Source organism: Nuphar pumila, chromosome 5, assembly GCF_984573655.1.
Source record: "Nuphar pumila chromosome 5, dmNupPumi1.hap1.1, whole genome shotgun sequence".
NCBI classification, from domain to species: Eukaryota; Viridiplantae; Streptophyta; class Magnoliopsida; order Nymphaeales; family Nymphaeaceae; genus Nuphar; species Nuphar pumila.
In genome coordinates this window covers 44,835,304-44,856,001 of record NC_143253.1, presented here as the reverse complement: position 1 = coordinate 44,856,001, position 20,698 = coordinate 44,835,304, and the positions used below count along the sequence as shown (strand labels likewise).

Sequence of the window (20,698 nt, the reverse complement as noted above, 5' to 3'; positions counted from 1 at the left end):
TTTCTATCAATTTGTGAATGGTCTAAGGCCGGAGTTTGAATCCACCAAATCGGCCCTTTTACATCGTGGAAAAATTCCTTCTATTGTTGATACTATAGAAGAGCTCACTATGGAGGAAAATAGACTTAGAAAAAGTACTCCAAAAGTTGATGATGACTCCGTTTTAGCTGTATCTAGACCGGGGAATCATACTCGTACTTACAAGCCGCCTCATTTTGGAAGGCAAAACGGCGACTTTGATAAAAGAAAAGTTATTTGTCATCATTGTCATGAACCGGGGCACTATAGGCCTCAATGTCCAAAGTTAAAAAGAAGAGAAGAAAAAAGAGTTGCATCTGTTGAATCTGAGTCAAAAGATCAAGATGCACCTGTGTCTATGGCTCAACTGATGGAAATCCTTCAACCTCTTCTCAAAGGGGTATCCTTCTCAACCGAAGCCTCAACTGGAGCGGCAGTTGCATCTTTCTCCGGTCCAGGTAACTTTCCTTGGCTTTTAGATTCTGGTGCTTCTTTTCATATGACCCCAAATGTTAATAGTCTATCCGAATGTCTTAAAAATAACTCAAGTGTGTCAAAGGTTTTTACAGCCGATGGCACATCTCTCGAAGTAAAAGGAATAGGATGTTTTGAAAATCTTCAAAAATCCAAAAGATTTTTTATCCCAGAAGTTAGATATATCCCTAAACTTAATTTGAATCTCTTATCTGTCTCGCAAATATCTGATTATGGATGTAATATCTCCTTCTCTTCTCATGGTTGTTGGGTACAGGATCGCCAGTCAGGGAAGCTGATTGGGGAAGACCATAGAGAAGGAGGACTTTATTACATGGACTTTTTGGAATTACCCAAGAATGCATTTTGTTATAATATTCAGAAATTAGAATTGGATTTATGGCACAAAAGGCTTGGCCATCCTCATATGTCTAAAATTCAATATTTTCCAAGTTTGGAAAAATTTTGTAATTCTGAAAATTTTTCTTGTAAAGATTGCATTCTTGGCAAAATGAAAATGTTACCATTTCTTAGTAGAACTTTTGTTTCCTCACGACCACTTGAGTTAATACATTCGGATGTTTGGGGCCCCGCACCAGTAATTTCCAAAGGTGGTTATACATATTATGTCATTTTTGTTGATGACTTTTCTAGACATACTTGGATTTATTTTCTTAAACATAAATCTGATGTCTTTGCTAACTTCCAAATATTTCATAAAATGGTTAAAAATAAGTTTCAAAATGATATTTCTATTTTTCGCACTGATTCAGGGGGAGAATTTATGTCCAACGAATTCAAAGACTATCTCAATTTACATGGTATTACACATCAAAGATCATGTCCACACACTCCACAAAAGAATGGCCTAGCCGAACGCAAACATCGGCACATTATGGAAACTACTAGGACATTGCTAATTGCAAATCAAGTTCCAAAAAGTTTTTGGGCTGAAGCGGTCCTAACTGCCACCTACCTCATTAATAGGATGCCATCTTCCTCATTAAAGAATACAACTCCAATAGAAAAGCTTGTTAACTTAACTCTAGATTATTCTAGATTAAGAGTCTTTGGATGCAAATGTTTTGTTTTCACCAACAGAAATGACAAACTCTCTCCTCGTGCAATCTCATGTGCCTTTTTAGGATATGCTGATAATAAAAAAGGCTACAGGTGTTTCGATTTTCAAAATGACAAATTATATGTGTCAAGAAATGTATCTTTTTTGGAAAAAGAAAGCTTCTTTGAATTTGAAAAATCCAAGGATGTCACTGAATACTCGTTTTTAATTGATCCAATTTCAAAATCCAATGAATGCGATGTTAGATGTGACCTTGACAATGATCAAAGTCTTATTGCTGTTGAAAATGATGATAATGAAGAGCAAATCCATAGGGATGTTAGTCTACAATATTCAAGACGTAGAGAGCAAAATCTTCCATGTGCATTACAAAAATACTCTGAAGTTTCACTTAGAAGAACGTCTAGAATCTCTAAACCTCCAGAAAAATTTGTGTCTTATGAATCTTTTTCACCCACGTATAGGGCCGCCATTACATTAATACAATCATATGTTGAACCATCATCCTATTCTCAAGCAAAAAATCATATAGAATGGATAGAAGCCATGAAAATAGAATTGGATGCACTAGAAAAGGCCAATTCTTGGACGATACAAGATATTCCTCCGGGTAAGAAACCTATAGGTTGTAGGTGGGTATACAAAGTCAAAACCAAAAGTGATGGGACCCTGGAAAGATATAAGGCCCGTTTAGTAGCAAAAGGATATGCCCAAGAGTATGACATCGATTATGAAGAAACATTTGCTCCTGTGGCCCGTATGACCACTGTTAGAACTTTAATAGCCTTGGCCTCCATTAGAACATGACCTATCTTTCAATTAGATGTCAAAAATGCTTTCCTGAATGAGAATCTCGTTGAAGAAGTATACATGGAAGCCCTACCTGGTATTAGTATCCCTAAGGGTAAAGCTCTTCGTCTAGAAAAAGCTCTTTATGGTCTTAAACAGGCTCCAAAAGCCTGGTATGACCGATTTAGTCATGTTATGCTTGATATTGGTTTTCAACCTTGTTTAACTGACACTGCTTTGTTTGTTAAGAAATCTGATGCAGGCATCATTATTCTTCTTCTCTATGTGGACGATATGATCATCACCGGAGGCGACAAACAGGGAGTTGCAAATATCAAATCTCTTCTTAAAACTCACTTTGAAATGACTGACTTAGGTTTATTAAGATATTTTTTAGGCATTGAAGTTGCTTATTCCCCTCGGGGGTATTTGATATCTCAATCTAAATTTGCTGTTGATATCGTTTACAGGTCTGGAATTACAGATGATAAGAAAGTAGACACTCCAGAAGTTGTCAATGTTAAAATGAAAATTGATGATGGAGAACTTCTTGATGATCCTACTCCTTATAGACAGCTTGTTGGAGCTCTTTCTTATCTTTCCATTACTAGGCCATATATAACTCATGCAGTTCATACAGTCAGTCAGTTTCAGCATGCTCCCACCTCCGTGCACATGGGAGCAATTTTGCGTATTATTAGATGCTTAAAATCCTCTCTTTCACGAGGACTCTTCTTGTCTGCTTCATCTTCATTAAATTTAATTGCATATATTGATGCTGACTGGGGAGGTGATCCCAATAATAGACACTCAACTACTGGTTTTTGTGTGTTCCTAGGTGAAACCTTAATTTCGTGGAGGTGCAAGAAGCAACAGAAAGTCTCTCTTTCTCCACCGAAGCTGAATACAGAGCCATGGCAACTACCACTATGGAGGTTGTTTGGCTCAGACGATTGCTAGCGGATATGGGAGCTAAAGCAACGCAAGCTTCAAAGATGTGCTGTGACAACAAAAGTGCGATCTACATTGCAAGCAACCGGACATTCCATGGGCGCACTAAACACATTGAGATGGACTGTCACTATGTCAGAGAGGAATACTTACATGGAACCATTGATCTGCCATATGTTACATCAGAATATCAATTAGCAGACTTCTTCACCAAGCCTCTCGCTGCTCCCAGATTTCACTTCCTCTTAGACAAACTTTCGCTCATTGTACCGTAAGTTTGAGGGGGAGTGCTAAAATGTAATATGTAATATATATATATATATTATTTAATATTATTATATTTTCTTTTATTATTTTCTTTTTTAGCATCTAGTTCAATAGAAACTAGATATTTGATCCAGTCAAGTTCCTGTTGGAACTTGACTGTGCAAATAGCTGTTGGACTGTAGTCCAACAGCTATAATAAATGCTGTTGGACTACAGTCCAACAACTATAATAATAAATGCTGTTGGACTGTAGTCCAACAGCTATATTAAGAGACGTTGGAATCCAACGTCTCTTTTGGAGAGCTCAAAATGAGCTCTCCTCTCTCCCACTTTTTTGTATATATAGGGGTGAACCCCTTCAATGTATATAACCATGCTTCTTAAGCATTTTGTTCATGAATAAAGTATTATTTATTTTTCAAGTGTTCTTCCTTTTATACCCTTTCAAGGGTCATGCTTGTAGTGTCTCCAATAGACACTTGTTTGTGAGTTATTTGTGCATTTGTTGAAGACCACCATTTCATTACAGTTACCACAACACAGCACCTTGGGTGCCGTACCCATGTCGACACGGGTACTGGTACCTAGACATGACATTTGCCGTGTCCTATATTATATTATATTATATTATATTATATTATATTTGTATTATATTTTCAATATATAATATATTTTAGATATATAATATATATTTTCAGTATATTTTAGATATATAATATATATGTTCAGAATATTTTCACTTGCCCAAGAAGAAATTTGGCGGAAAGAAGTTCACCCCTCTTTCCAAGAAGCAAAAGCAGCAAGGAGGAGCCAGGACACAACAAAGGCCGAATCTGACATGCCCAAAATGTAATCGTACTCACGCTGGATAGCCATGCTCCTCGTGACACTAGAGCCTGTTATTACTGCGGAAAGATAGGCCATTATATCAAACATTGCCTTAAGAAGAAGGCTGACGAATCGGCAGCCGGGAAAGCGCATCCCCAACAACAACATCAACGACAACCACAACGCCAACATAAAAAAAAGCAAGTCATTCAGAAAAAGGTGGCTGGTTGTGTCTATGCCATCATAGCTGATCAGTTGCAGAAGGGCGATTTGATGCAAGGTACTATGTTAGTCGCTGGCCAAGCGACTTTGGTTTTATTTGATTGTGGTGCTACTCATTCATTCATATCTGTAAACTTTGCTAAACAATTGAGTTTGCACATTGAGTCATTAAATCATGCCTTAGAAGTATATAACCCAGTTGGTTATAATTCTTTATGTGTCACGTATATGCCGAACATAGATATAAGGTTAGATGAATAGAGCCTACTTACGCCCCTGATCCTACTTGATATAACTGAGTATGATGTCATATTAGGCATAGATTGGTTACATGAGCATCATGCTAAGGTTCTATGTCGAGAAGGGAATGTGGTGTTATTTCGACTCGGGGTTCCAAGGTCAAATTCAGGATTTTGAGACCTGTCCTAAAAGAATGAATTATTTCTACATTAAAGGCTCAAAAATATTTAAAGAAGGGTTGCACTGCGTTTCTGGTCAGTGTAACCTTGGTGGAGCCTACTACCAGTCGGTTGAAGAGTTAGAGATAGTCCGTAAGTTTTTGGACGTATTTTTGGAGGAGTTGCCCGGACTCCCTCTATATCGTGAAGTGGAATTTAGCATTGGACTGTTACCTGAAACTATATCAATTTTCAAGGCACCATATCGTATGACACCAACGAAATTTGAGGAGTTGAAGAAGTAATTGCAGGAGTTGATGGAGCAGCGATTTATTCAACTGAGTATATCGCCTTGAGGAGCATTAGTATTATTTGTAAAAAAAAAAGATACCTCAATGAAATTATGCATTGATTACAAGATGCTTAACCAGTCAACCATTAAGAATAAATATCCCTAGCCTCGTATCGAGGATTTGTTCGATCAATTGCAGAAGGCTAAGGTATTCTCTAAGATCGACCTTAGATCTGGGTACCATCAACTCAGAATTAATGATGATGACATTTCAAAGACAGTTTTTCAGACAAGATATGAGTATTATGAGTTCGTAGTGATGCCTTTCGGACTCACTAATGCACCATCGGCATTTATGGATCTAATGAATCGAGTGTTCAGACCATGCTTGGACTCATTCGTAACTGTCTTCATTGATGACATCTTAGTGTATTCCATTCTTCTTAATAAGCTTTCGATGATTTCACCGTAAGTTTGAGGGGGAGTGTTAAAATACATTGTATATATATATATATATATTTGATATATGTATATTTATACGTATATCAGAGGTATTTTGGTCAATTTATGTCTTGTAATATGTATAGTCAACAGGGACTGTATAGTCCTTTTTTTGTTTTTATTTTAAAATGTAATTTTCATTTGACCATTGGGAAGCAGTCCAACTAGTCTTTGGACTGCTCCCGACGGTCATATTATCTGACCATTGGGGGCGATTGTTGGACTGCCTCCCTTCTCTTTCTTTTTGGCTGTATGTAATGCTCTATTTATGACCGTTGGGAGCAGTCCAATGACTAGTTAGACTGCCTCCCTTCTCTTCCTTTTTGGCTGTATGTAATGCTCTATAAATAGAGCCTCTTCTAGATATGAGAGTATGCTTTTTACAAGCATATTTGCTGCTGTTATAAAAATACTTTATTTTACACCGTGTTCTTGTGAACTTTGTGCTTTTGTGTATCTCTTATGAAATTGTAATTGGTCCATTTGAGGCAATATTGTGTTTGTGCACTTGTGTAGCCCTTTGTTGGCATTGTGATTGTGCACATCTTATTTCATTTCAATATGACCCATTTGTGGTTAGAATCCGTTTGATTACATATAGAAGCCATTTAGAAATTGGGCTAGGATATGGTTCCTGGGTCATTTTAGAGTCTCTTGATAACCACACTATTTGATGGGTTTTGGTTGAAGCCTTACTTTTATGTGTATATTTGTCCCTTTGGAAATCCATGTCATGCTTTCTGATATCCCACAATGGAAAAGCAGTGTTATTCCTTTAATTTGCATATTTAAAAGAACAAGAGACATAGCTGCATATCATGATATCCATGGGATATCTGGATATTTGTCATCTATTTTGCAAATTTACAAGTTATGATTTACATATCTGGTCTATCTCTAAACAAGTGTCTTGGTGCGCTTCTGGTGCTTTTCCCCCGACATTGGTCTCAGAGAATTGATTAGTTGCAAAATCTTGTACCTTGCTGTTATATGATATTTTTGTCCTTGGGTTGGTTTTATAAAAATCTTGTACTTGGTTCGTTGTGATGATGGCTGACAACCCTTTAAACGTTTTAGCATATGTTTACATTTTACTATTAATATGTTGGTTTGTTCAGGTTGGTGTCCCAGCTGAACGCATTAAGAGGATGGGTGTGGATGACAACTTTTGGACCAGTGGTGTTACTGGTCCTTGTGGTCCTTGCTCAGAGATATATTATGATTTCCATCCAGAAAGAGGCTATTTAGATGTTGTATGTGGATTGAGTTTGCTGCATAACTTTGTCTCATCTCTTATATTCTTTTCCTTTGTTTCTAACTGATTGCTTGTGCAGGATTTGGGGGATGACAGCAGATTCTTGGAGTTTTACAATTTAGTCTTCATGCAATATAACAGGACCGACGATGGAACACTCGAGCCATTATTGCAGAAGAACATAGATACAGGGATGGGTCTTGAGCGCATGGCTCGGATTCTTCAGAAGGTGATGCTATATTTGAGTGAAAACTCATGACTCTCTAAATTTGATTCCCATAAGAAGTCTTGATAAGGGTGTGCGGAGATCCATAGACCAAATAAAATATCTATTAGAAGCATGCATTTTTAGGAAATATAATAAATTAACCATGCCATCTTGGAAAATCTTTGCATGCAATTTTCTTTTTGTCCTTAAGGGTTATCATGTTCATGTTGCTATTTGCTTCTGAAGTATCCTGATGAGAAACACACATTGGCTTTTATATTTAGTTGCATAGTTATGAATTTATGATAGTTTCTGGCAATCTCCTAATCCCTGTACTTGCAGAATTTTGCTACTATCTTCTCTAGCTTTAGCATCATTTTCTTTTGTTAAAATTAAATCAAAAGTCTTGCAAAATTTCTTTATTTGTTGAATAGGCGGTTGAAATCATTGGCATTATTATTATCAGGGATCTTTACTTTTAAGAAATGCACCTCATAAGTTATCTACAATGCAGGTCCCCAACAATTATGAAACTGACTTGATCTATCCCATCATAGAGAAGGCAGCAGAGTTGGCTAAGGTCTCATATCCTAAAGCCAATGAACTGATAAAGGCTCACCTGAAAGTATGGTGTACCAATTTGTTTTACTTTTGATAATTGATTAATATGTTCTGGTATTTTGAATTTATGTGCAGCATTATAGTTTTAGAAACTTTGATGTTAGTAATTCCACCATATTTTCTATTTCTTATAGATCGTTGGAGACCATATGCGTGCAGTTGTCTACCTCCTATCAGATGGTGTTTTGCCATCAAATCTTGGCAGGGGCTATGTTGTCCGTAGGCTCATTAGAAGAGTTGTTCGAACTTGTCGATTGCTTGGCATCAATGGTGATGGAAAGGGTGATTTCCAAGGGGTTTGTCTGCCAGAAATTGCTGGGAAAGTCATAGAATTAAGCTCTGATATAAATCCAGATGTAAGGGTTAGATCTGTTCATATTCTTGAAGAACTGAAAAGAGAAGAACTACGCTTCGTGCAGACACTAGAAAGAGGAGAAAAATTACTAGAACAACTGCTAAATAATGCTTTGACAAGTGCTGATGGCATCGGAAGCACTAGACCTTGCTTGTCAGGAAAGGATGTGTTCCTTTTATATGATACATATGGTTTTCCTGTTGAAATTACAAGCGAAATTGCTGAAGGACGAGGTGTCTCTCTTGATATGTCAGGCTTTGATATTGAAATGGAGAATCAACGACAACAATCTCAGGCTGCTCACAATGCTGTTAGGTTGTCAGTTGGAAGTGCTGTTTCAGAATTAACAAGCATTCCAGATACTGATTTTTTAGGTTATGAAACCCTTTCTGCAAGGGCAACAGTGGAAGGCCTACTATTAGATGGGAAACCTGCAAAACAAGCTTCAGAAGGAAATGAAATAGAAGTTTTACTAAACAGAACACCCTTTTATGCTGAATCAGGTGGTCAGGTTGGAGATCATGGATTTCTTTATGTCCTAGGCACTGGAGATAATGGTGGAAGAAGTATTGTAGAGGTCAAAGACGTTAAAAAGTCTCATGGTAGTCTCTTTGTTCATAAAGGTGTCGTTAAACAGGGACTTGTTGAGGTTGGTAAGGAAGTTGATGCAGCGGTGGATGCAGGTCTGAGAAATCGTGCAAGGGTAAGTGCTTTCTTCATTGTTTACATGGCAAAGATTGAATTGGATAGCTGGATTGATTTTCTGTTTCAAGTCCCGTCAGGAGTTAGTTCCCCAGCTTGGTTTCCAAGTAAAAAAATAAATAAAAAATGATTTTTCTGGCATCATAGCAGCAATGGTTTAGTCTATAACTTTCGGTTCAATGAGCTGTCCTGTCTTTCTTATTCTCTTCAATACTTTGATAAATTTATTTACATGGGGAGAAGCTGCAATAACATTGATATTTTCGTAATTTGACTAAGTACCAATGTAACTCCCTTAGTTATTTCCCTCTCCATCCCTTCATTATTCTGGAGCACACACCTTAATGAAACTATTGCGTGTTGAAATGACAATACTTTTTTGCCCTTATATGAAGCAATAACACTGCCCTTTTATGAACTTCATGGTGCCATTTGGATGACAGCTTTAAAAATTGGTCCTGCACTTTGTGCAGTCATAACCATGGTCTCCTTTTTTCTCTCTCATCATTGCTTATCATTTTGGTGCACCTCCCTTATCAGCCATTGAAACAAAAGAGCTCTATCTGTAAAAGTTCTTTACAACAAGGAGGCCAAAACTCTCTCTCTCTCTCTCTTTGTGTCATTTATTAAAAAGAAGTGTTTAAACTATATATGCAGCATCATATAATTGTAAATGACCTTGTTCCATTTGTGTTTCCTGTTTGCATGTGATAGGTTCACCATACTGCTACACATCTGCTACAAGCAGCTCTGAAGTCTGTCATAGGCCAAGGTACATCACAAGCAGGTTCTTTGGTTGACTTTGATCGCCTGAGGTTTGACTTCAATTTTCACCGGCCGCTTTTTGATCGCGAGATAATGGAAATTGAAGGACTTATAAACAGATGGATTAGTGATGCTGCTTATCTGCAGACAAAGGTGATGCCTCTTGATGATGCCAAAAAAGCTGGGGCTATTGCAATGTTTGGTGAGAAGTATGACGATCAGGTTTGCTTCCAGTTTCTTGTATCTAGATTACTCTGTTTTGTGTTCTCTCCTACTGTTTATGCATGCTTCCTAGTTAAGGTCTTTGCAGAATTTGCATTTACTTTTTGTCGTGAGGAATACTACTTTTTGTTAAGTTGTACATGTGTATATATATATATATTGGTTCATATTGTATATATATACATATATATTTTATTTGTAATGATGTAATAGGTAAATTCTCATTAAGGGTATTTTGGTCATTTCAGTCCTTGTAATAGGCTGCGCCCAATAGGAGCATATTAGTCCTTGTAATAGGTTGTGCTCATTAGGGACTATTTGGTAGAATACCAAATCGAGCTGTTGGGTTCTGTTTTGACTAGTCAACATAGAGTTGGCTAGTCAATAGAGCTGTTGAAATAGTCCAACAGCTCTATTGAGGTCTCCCTCTCTCTTGTATGTGTATAAATAAGGGCTTTTATCCCCTTTTATTTTCTAATGCTTTTCTTAAGCATTCATGCTCAATAAGATGAATATTTTTTATGTTTTGTGTTCTTCTCTTTAGTTCTTTAATGTCTTTAATGCACTTAATGCTTGTGTTGTGCCTTTGTACTCTTGTATTGTCTCTTAGTTGGACTTATGTATGTGCATGTGCATGTGCACTTTGTGTTTATGATCTTGTAAGCTCTTAGAGGCCCTCATTTTGTATTTTCGCATATTTCATTACACTTTTGTAAGGCATTATTTAGCTTTTGGTTCTCAGTTATCTTACATTGGTTGATATAATATTTATTAAAAGCACCTCATTTGATATGATTCCACAAGAGTTGATGTATAAGATGACATAACTTGCTTTGCTAATGTTAATTGCTTGTTTTCATTGTTCATGCAAGTTGGACATGGTTTATCGAGTGTTTTGGTCCTTTTATTACATGGTTCATACTTGAATGCCAAGAGGTACTTATTATTACTTAATACATAAATTTCCACATATATTTTGTTGGTAATTCTTTGTCAATCAAAAGAGTAATGTTACATTCTTTTGTATTACTTTAAACACCCCAAAATTTTAACTCGAAAAATTGACCATTTTTTTAATACTCAATTTAATGCGAGGTCTCATCTATGGTATTGCCTAAACTAAACCATGCTCTAAGGAGTCAGCTTGTGTGCAAGCGCTAGCGTTTAATAGCTCCTTGGAACATGTTTCGAGAGAAGACGACTAATGACAAGTCCATGGGGTATTGCTGTGCATAACTAAGTTCTAGGAAGTCAGCTTGTGCGCAAGCGCTAGCGTTTAATAGCTCCATAGAACTTAAATCTAGAAAGAGACTACTCGAGACAAAATATAAAATGCAGCGAAAATTTAAAATGAGTCACATGTTACAAATCTTGGGCGGATTACAGGTAAGTGAACACAACAGGGGATTGGATCCAAATCTCTCAGATTTGAGTAAAAATCCAATCTCAAATTAGAGCTTCTCATAGACTATTCCAAACCATAATCAAACCATTCAACATAATCCAACATGTGGTTTAAAATAAAGGTTTGGCGTTACTTCAACTTAAACAAGTTTAGGGAATCAAATGTTCCAAAATGTCTAAAACTAATTTCTAAAGCTAAATAAGGAATAATAAAAGCTTGGTTCATTAGCACCACCGTTGCATCCCTCCATCGCTACTACTCATCACCTGGATGGTTTATATAAAGATGGGTCAGACTCATCGAGTCTAGTAGGGGTACAATTACCCAACATGCATTGAAAAAACTAAAGCATACACACAAACTATAAACATGGTGCAGTTATTGGCAAAGCATTTCATGATCATGATACACAATTCACAATCTCTTGCTCTCAACAATAATACTTTACATTAAATTCATGCTACAACAATTCAACATAACCAATCCATAACTTATAATTGGCTTCCTCAACAACTCATATTGCTATACATGTCATGCAACATTCATTAAAATATGATCATGTCCTCACTGAATTATTACATAATTAAGGCATATTTTCACAACATAAACTATGTGAGTATAAGGCCATTGTTTCTCTTGATTACAAATCCCATTGGGTACTCGTGGAACAATTCATCGCAGACAACCGAGACCACATCAGAAGTATATTATTCTATGGATTATATTTTATCCGAGTAACTGATTGAATAAGATCCCAAAGCGGGTGGTGCGTGACCGAGAGATAAACCTCGGTAAGACAACAATAATTGAAATGCATCTCGAAATATTACTGTAGAAGTCTTGAACCTACCACCTAGGACACATTGGTAGTCCGCCCCCTTAACTTCGAGGACTGGGGACCAAGTGAGACGCCTCGCTCTCAAATAACAAATACGGTCCAATGGAGTTTTGTGCTACCTGCCTTTTCCAAGGTAAGCCGTTTGTTGAATGAGTTATTGGGTTCCTTTAATTATAGAGCTTGTTTATTTCATCATTGATGCCTTCTATACATCGACATCCTAGAGCTCAATAGCCCACGTACCTCTCCAGAGTACATTCAACTTTGTCATTCTTGACATAAGCATCATACTACCCCTCCAGGGTGATTACGTGTTTTATTTACTCAACATTTCATAAGCCATTCATTATACTCGAGTGTCTAACCGATCAAACGTCTTGCCTGTGAAGGTGATAACCAGAAAAATTATGTGTGCATGTTTTGGTTCATAACTTGGTGCGCCTTAGGCACCCAATGAGTTTTCATCAACCCTTTCTCCTCACGAGCGATCATAAGTACATGCATGCATTCTCATGCTTTACAATACGACATAAAACACATGTCACACATACGTATGTGCACTACGACACCACATGGGTTCCTTGAACCATACACTCCTTTTTATGAGCATTAGTGAGTTCATGCATGCATTTCATGTCTTATAACACCATAAACATCAACATGTCATATCATGTTTTGAGTCATGAAAACAATCAATATCATGACAGCATACACACCATGCTTAACATCATGAACATATTACAATATCATGATAACATTTCACATCGTGCTTCATATCATGGAAGCATTCAATACCATGATAACATACTTATCATGCTTAACATCATGAACATAATCTCATGATAACATATCACATTATGCTTCATATCATGAAAGCATTCAATACCATGACAACATATATGACATGCTTCAAATATAAAATTCTATGCACATTTACATCACATACACATAGGTATTGAATCTGATTTTTGGTGCCCCTAAGCATGACACTCAATTCACATTCATAACTGAATTAAAATGCTTTATAAACATAGCATACACATGTGCTTTGAAACTGACTTTTGGTGCCCATAAGCATGGCACTCAATTCACCTTCATAACTGAATTTAAATGTTTCATAAACATAGCACACACGTGCTTTGAAACTGATTTTTGGTGCCCATAAGCGTGACACTCAATTCACATTCAAATTTGAATTTAAATACTTTATAAACATAACACACACGTGCTTTCAATCTGATTTTTTGTGCCCATAAACATGACACTTAATTCAAATCTGAAATTTAATGTTCTTAAATATAGCACACTCATGCTTCAAATCAGATTTTTGGTTCCCATAAGCATGGCACTCTAGACATATGCATAACTGAAATTAGATGTTCCTAATCATGGCACACTTGTGTGCTTAATTTCTAATTTTTGGTGCTCATAAGCATGGCACTCTATATCCATTCTTCAACCGAATTTTGGTATTCATAATCATGGCACAACCATGTGTCTTAAATCTGAAAATCAGGTTCATAGACATAATTTGAAAATCAGATTCATAGGCATAATCTGAAAATTAGGTTCATTAGACATAATCAGATTCATAGGCATGATCTGAAAATCAAGTTCATAGACATAATCAGATTCATACGCGTAATCTGAAAATCAGATGCATAGTCATAATCTGAAAATCGGATTCATAACTATGTCACATAGGTGCGGGTACGGGTGCGGATGCGGCATTTTAAAAAAACTTGGGTGTGGGGGTGTGGGGAGGATATATATATATATATATATATATATATATATATATATATATATATATATATATATATATATATATATATATAAGAATACTTTGGTGCCTCTATATAAGATGCCTAATGAGTGGAGGAAGAGTACTTTGGTGCCTCTATATAAGAATAAGGGTGATATACAAGATTGCACAAACTATCGTGGTATAAAACTCATGAGTCATACTATGAAACTTTGGGAGAGGGTGATTGAGTCTAGGTTGAGGAGGGTTGTCATGATATCGGAGAATCAATTTGGTTTTATGCCTGAAAGATCAACTATGGAAGCTATACATCTTCTTAGACAACTTATTGAGAGATATAGAGAGAGGAACAAAGATTTGCATATGGTTTTTATTGATTTGGAGAAGGCATACGATAGAGTACTTAGGGACGTTCTTTGGTGGACAATGATGAAGAAAGGTGTTTCTCTCAAGTACATTAGTATAATTAAAGATATGTATGAAGGAGTAGTAACCAATGTCCGCACTTGTGGAGGGGTGACAACCAATTTTCCGATAACGGTTGGGTTACATCAAGGATCTGCTTTAAGCCATTTCCTATTTGCTATAGTGATGGATGAGCTTACGAGATCAATTCAAGAAAATGTGCCGTGGTGTATGTTGTTTGCTGATGATATTGTTTTGATTGATGAGTCTAGAGCTGGGGTTAATGCTAAGTTAAAATTATGGAGACAGACATTGGAAGCAAGAGGTTTTAAGTTGAGTAAGAGTAAGACAAAATATATGGAATGTCGGTTTAGTAAGCAACGAATTAGTGATGGGAGTGTAGTGAAGCTTGGTGAGCAAGAAATATCGGTGGATGATTGTTTCAAATATTTGGGATCTTTCATTCAAAAGTATGGAGAAATTGATGAAGATGTAAATCATAGGATAAAGGTTGGGTGGATGAAATGGAAAAGTGCAACGGGAGTGTTGTGCGATCGTAGAATGCCATTGCGATTGAAGGAAAAGTTTTATAGGATGACTATTAGGCTCACTTTACTATATGGTACGGAATGTTGGGCTGCCAAGAGACATCATATTCAAAAAATGAGTGTAGCTGAGATGCGTATGCTTAGATGGATGTGTGAAAATACAATAAAAGATAAGATTCGAAACGAAGAGATACGTAAGAAGGTAGGCGTTGCACCCATTGAAAATAAGATGAGAGAGAATCGTTTACGGTGGTTTGGACATATTTGGCGAAGACCTAATGATGCTCCAGTTAAAGGATGGAGAAATGGGAAAATATATTAGTTAAAAGAGGTCGGGCTAGGCCTAGGAAGACTTGGATGGAGATGATAGGAAAGGATATGAATGCTTTGAACCTCACTGAGGACATGGCATTGGATAGAAATGATTGGAGGAGAAGGATTCATGTGGAAGACCCAGAATGATTTTCTTTTTTGGTTCATATCGCTGACCCCAATTGTTTTGGGATGAAGGCGTAGTTTTTGTTGTTGTGATATATATATATATATATATATATATATATATATATATAATTTTTAACAGTTTTAAGTTAACACTATGTGTATTTGTGTGCATTTATGTATATATATATATATATATATATATAATATAGATAAAAATGGACTTGATTAAGGTTAACTAAATCTACTTTTGGATAGAAATGGACCTCAGTGTGGTTGACTTCACCTAACACAAAGGAAGTTGTGTCCAAGTGTCGCACTCGCCTGGGTGCGGGTGCGGTGCCCTGTTAGAAGAGTCCGTGTGACAGATTCATAATCATAATCTGAAAATCAGGTTCATAGACATAACCTGAAAATCAGCATGCATAAAATTTAAATCCAGATTTCCAAAACTCAACATGCATACAGTTTTATATCTAGATTTCTAAAAATCAACATGCATATAGTTTTATATCCAGATTTCTAAAATCAACATGCACATATATTTCAGATTTGAGAAAAACTTTCAAATCAAACACATGTAGGTATTCATATCATTCCTACATCCATTTAAAATTCATATGAATGTACTACACCATTCTAACATGCATATAGAATTCAAATCAAGAGAAACCCTTCATTTTTATTACATGAATTAACTATAAATTGTATGGATTATCATTCTAATATGCAATTAAAATTCATATGGATATAATATAACAATCTATCATGCACATAGAATTCAAATTAAGAAAACCCCACAATTCCTACACATGAATTGACTATAAATCACATGGATTAGCATTCAAATGTGCATTTAAAATTCATACAAACCTAATACAACAATTTATCCTGCACATAAAATTCAAATTAGGGAAAACCCCCAAATTCTTACACATGAATTGACTATAAATCACATGGATTAGCATTCTAATGTGCATTTAAAATTCATACAAACCTAATACAACAATCTATCATGCACATAGAATTTAAATTAACATTAACATAGCTCTAACTTGCATGCATTAGAACTCTACAATCATATAGGGTTAGAGAAGATCCCCACGATATTTTTTATAGTTTTTTTTTTTTTAAATTTGAGGCTTACGCTTTACGCCTCGCCGCAGTTTTTGGTGGAGCGCCTCACTTCGCCTCAACGCTTTTCACAACATTGGATCTGACGATGGTGAGGTTTGGGTTATTCCATGCGGAACTCCACCTACAGATGAAGCATCAACTTTTATGGCTGTAGCATAACTGGAAGCATTATTCACACCACCAATCTCCCTGCCTCATCGGGAAAGAAGCCACCCAGTGCAGGAGCTCAAATATTCGCCTTTATTTTATAGTGAGTATGGCGGTCCAGCCTGGGTCTTGGCGGATGTAGAACGGGAAAGATGTCGGATGCTCTTAAATCACAGACTTTTAAGATCAATCTAGGAGCGTCCCTGATGAATGAGGTGATGGAGGTACAATCCAACAAGCCTGCGTCCAAACTGTCCTTCATTGCCCAAGATAGACAAAGGAAAAAGTCTCGGCCGAATTCTCCGAGGGAAATAATCTTGGTCGAATTCTCTTCGGAGACATCCTATAAAATTGGAGCAATATCAAATAATTGCAATTCCACTTTAGTACCTTATTCAATTTTCTAAATATCAGCAGTATCCACAACTACTTTGTAGGTTTTTTAGCAGGATATGGTATATTCCCTTAATGAAAGTCCTGCGGCGTTGCTTTGGATGATTAAGTGATGCAATCTCGAAATCGAGATTGCAGGGAAAGTCTATGTTATCACTACTTCTATGCAAAGCTATGCTAGGAAGACAAGAATCTAAGGCAAAATAGCAATTAAAGTTCAGAAGTTGAAGGAAAATAAACAAGAGTTCAATCACCAATCAACCAACCCATAAAACCCACGTAACAAGTATCTCTAGGCATATAACAAACCCTAATCCTACAATAGGTCTTTGCATAAGATCCGATACCCAAAAATAATCTAGTCAAAATAGTCCGAAACTAATGCATGAAATTTGGATCCAAACAGATCCTAGATCTCCAAAATCTACCATTCTTTACTCCTTGGGATCTTTGTGGCTCACAATAACTAGATCCGGTTCTGGCTTTGGAGTTACAGGTGCATCATCAAGTCAATCATTTGTCCATGGGAATTTGACGTTAACTCTCTCATACATCTGACAAGCACATTCAATATTAATCAGTGGAATTGACTAGGAGCTTTGTTCAACACTATGACCTTTGATTCAAGCTTTGGTATCACAGATCAATAAGTATTTTGGTAAAGGTCAGTCTCTTTTGAAGTGATGAGGCTTATGCTGTTCCGATTGTGTAACTAGGTACATGTGTATAGGATACAAATGGCTTCCTACTGGGTCATTGTAAACTCTACAAAGACACTTGGTATGGAAGTCAAAATGACCACCTATGGCTTTGCTTCCTCATGACATCCTATGTTAAACAAGTCGTGTATAGCATTGTGAATTCATGTTGCATAACATAAACCATAATTCTGCAGGTTCCTTTGTCCTAGAGCCTGTGGCCCTACGGGTGCAGTAACTCCATACTGCAACTTTTATCTTAGCCATTAAGATGGATTAATGATAATAGTTCTAAATTTTAGATAAGAAGAAGCCTAAATCATCTTAATGATTCAGGGTCAATACTGATCTGCAAGACAAACGATCATAATATAGCTGCATGAATGAAGAAAGCTAGTCTGTGGACGACTGAAATAATGGCGTGAGACAATAAAAGAGAGTTGAACTCATTCACATATAGAGAAAAAACAGGCACGCATCACTACAAAATCAAGCAAAAGTTACATGCTTCATAATTGACATGTACAGTCTTGAATGATCTATAGTGTAAAAAACTAAAACTGCATAAATGATCTTGCTGGTGTTTCACAGAAATTGCAAAAAAAAAAAAAAACTAATAGTGTTTTATTGGTCATACATAAGGGAAGAACTTCTATGGGAATTATTGTATTGAAGTTCCTGTCATGTCATACTTGATTTTCTAGTTTGGAAGAATGATTATAAGCCTTATGGTTGCTATCTGTATGAGGTTATATTTCACAATCTTTAACTGTTCAGTGGTAACTCTAATTTGATGTCTTTATATTGCGTGCCAATGCAGACTCCATTATCAGATATTCACTGCAACGTACCAACCAAAATAATAAATGATTTTTTTTTAACAAAAGTATGAGTAGCATGTCAGAATGTAGCAATATCGTTTCTTATCATTTTATAAGAAAATTTCCTTTTGATGTTCACACTGAATACCTATTTTTTTGCACAATATATTCCAGGTACGAGTTGTAGAGGTTCCTGGTATATCAATGGAGCTTTGTGGGGGGACACATGTTAACAATACTTCAGAGATACGTGCATTCAAAATTGTTTCAGAACAAGGAATTGCCTCTGGAATTAGGCGCATTGAAGCAGTAGCTGGTGAATCATTTTTGGATTATGTAAATGTTCGGGACAATGTTTTGAAGCATTTAAGCACCACTCTGAAGGTTTGCTTCAAAGTTTTTTTTTTGGACATATTGGCCTCTCATCTTGACATTAATGCTCACTTGTTTTATGGTTGTAGTATCATTTTTGAAGTGTAACTGTTATAGGATTCACTTATATGCTGAAGTTTCTCTTTCCTCCTCTTTGATCCTTTGATATAAATTTGATTGCCTGTGTTGGAAGGCTGGTATGTCATTAGCACAACACTTTACATGATAGTCATATAGTAGTGATTAAACGCATGACATTAGATGCAACCAATCTTGGGTATGAGGTAGCATATAACCTGAAGTATTTAAAGAATATTTTACAGTTTCTTGTTCTGTGTTTTCTTCTTCTGTAAAGGTTAAAGCCGAGGAGGTAACTACCAGAGTGGAAAATATCATGGAAGAGCTCAAACTAGCTAGAAACGAAGTTTCAGCTTTACGAGCTGAAGTGGCAATCTGTAAAGCGGCAATGATTGAAAGCCAAACTTTTACATTTGGTACTCCTGAAACTAGGTAATAAGAAAAACTACATTTGTTCACACGTATCACATTTCTTTTGACTCTAAGATAGATGACAGCTAAAGATTATTGTTCTGTCCCGTTTACAGTATCCTTATTGAAAGCATGGACGATCTTGATGCTGATTCGCTAAAGACTGCTGCAGAATATCTTATTGGCAAACTAAAAGATCCTGCAGCAGTAGTTTTGGGTTCATGTCCTGGGGAAGGGAAGGTGAGTTTGGTCGCAGCTTTCAGCCCTAAGGTTGTTGAGTATGAGATCCAAGCTGGAAAGTTTGTAGGGAGTCTAGCTAAAATATGTGGTGGAGGTGGTGGTGGCAGGCCGAATTTTGCGCAGGCAGGTGGAAAGAAGCCTGAGAACTTGCCCAAGGCATTGGAAACAGCAAGAACCGAAATCATGTCCTTGTTATCCAAAACTGTAAGCAGCAGCATGTAAAAACTCCCTCTATTCGGTAGTTGATTAGATCACAGGTTCATAGGGGTCATGTCTGTAAATTGGTCAACTCAAGCTAGTTCACCAGACAAAATGCATGTGTTTTTTTATATGGTTAGCTGCTGTGTGATTAGGGCAAGGTTACTTTTAATTTGTCAAAAGCCCTACAGCTTTTCATTCATCTCATTCGTTGCATAACGCTCTCCAAGAACAGTATGGTTGGAGATGGACACGATGAGCATGGGGGCATCCAATTTTAATGAATTCATTACCGGGCAACTGTTTCTGGTAAAATAACCGATGGGGGCTCTGCTTGTCTGGTAGGAGCAGCTAGTGCACGTCACCTTGTGTTGGGACGTTGCAGGTTCAAAACCCAATGGTATAGTTGTATAACTGGTAGGGGTCTGCCTAACCCCAGCTTGCCTTTAAAAAAAAACTATTTCCGTTAAATTAATTTGATCCTCATCTGCTTTTCTGATGTGAATCAAAGTTACTGATTTATCAATTGAATATGTGATTGCACATGAAATACTGCGCTATGAGACTTACAAATGAAAAGCTTCATGCTGCCCACAAGGGCTCTGCTCATCTGGTAGGGGCAACTTGTCACCAAGATGACTGACAGGACGTCACAACTTTGCTGCAAGGTAGAAGGTGGATGTAGTCCTATTTGGGCAGGGAGACCTTAAAGGTTACCAACTGGAGGCCAGCTAATGTGCAGTTGAGGGGGGATTGTTGTTTCCTTGGATTATCTAAAAAAATAAAAAGAAAGTTTTATGCTAAGAAGAAAAAGGCAAAAAGAGCTGTACCAGGACTTGGTGCAACTAGTATCTC

The 20,698-nt window shown here is 36.7% G+C and overlaps 1 protein-coding gene across 1 annotated transcript in view; it reads left to right on the top strand.

Moving 5' to 3' along the window:
* Positions 1–20,018, top strand: part of EMB1030 (Alanyl-tRNA synthetase, class IIc) — an 82,453-nt gene extending 62,435 nt beyond the window's left edge. Inside the window, exons 6-13 of the mRNA XM_090006070.1 lie at positions 6,940–7,074; positions 7,156–7,305; positions 7,799–7,909; positions 8,040–8,963; positions 9,677–9,949; positions 18,719–18,928; positions 19,272–19,426; positions 19,522–20,018. Coding sequence (XP_089862196.1) covers positions 6,940–7,074; positions 7,156–7,305; positions 7,799–7,909; positions 8,040–8,963; positions 9,677–9,949; positions 18,719–18,928; positions 19,272–19,426; positions 19,522–19,867 — 2,304 coding nt within the window. The 3' untranslated portion in view covers positions 19,868–20,018. The remainder of the gene's footprint in view (positions 1–6,939; positions 7,075–7,155; positions 7,306–7,798; positions 7,910–8,039; positions 8,964–9,676; positions 9,950–18,718; positions 18,929–19,271; positions 19,427–19,521) is intronic.
* Positions 20,019–20,698: the final 680 nt, after the last annotated feature.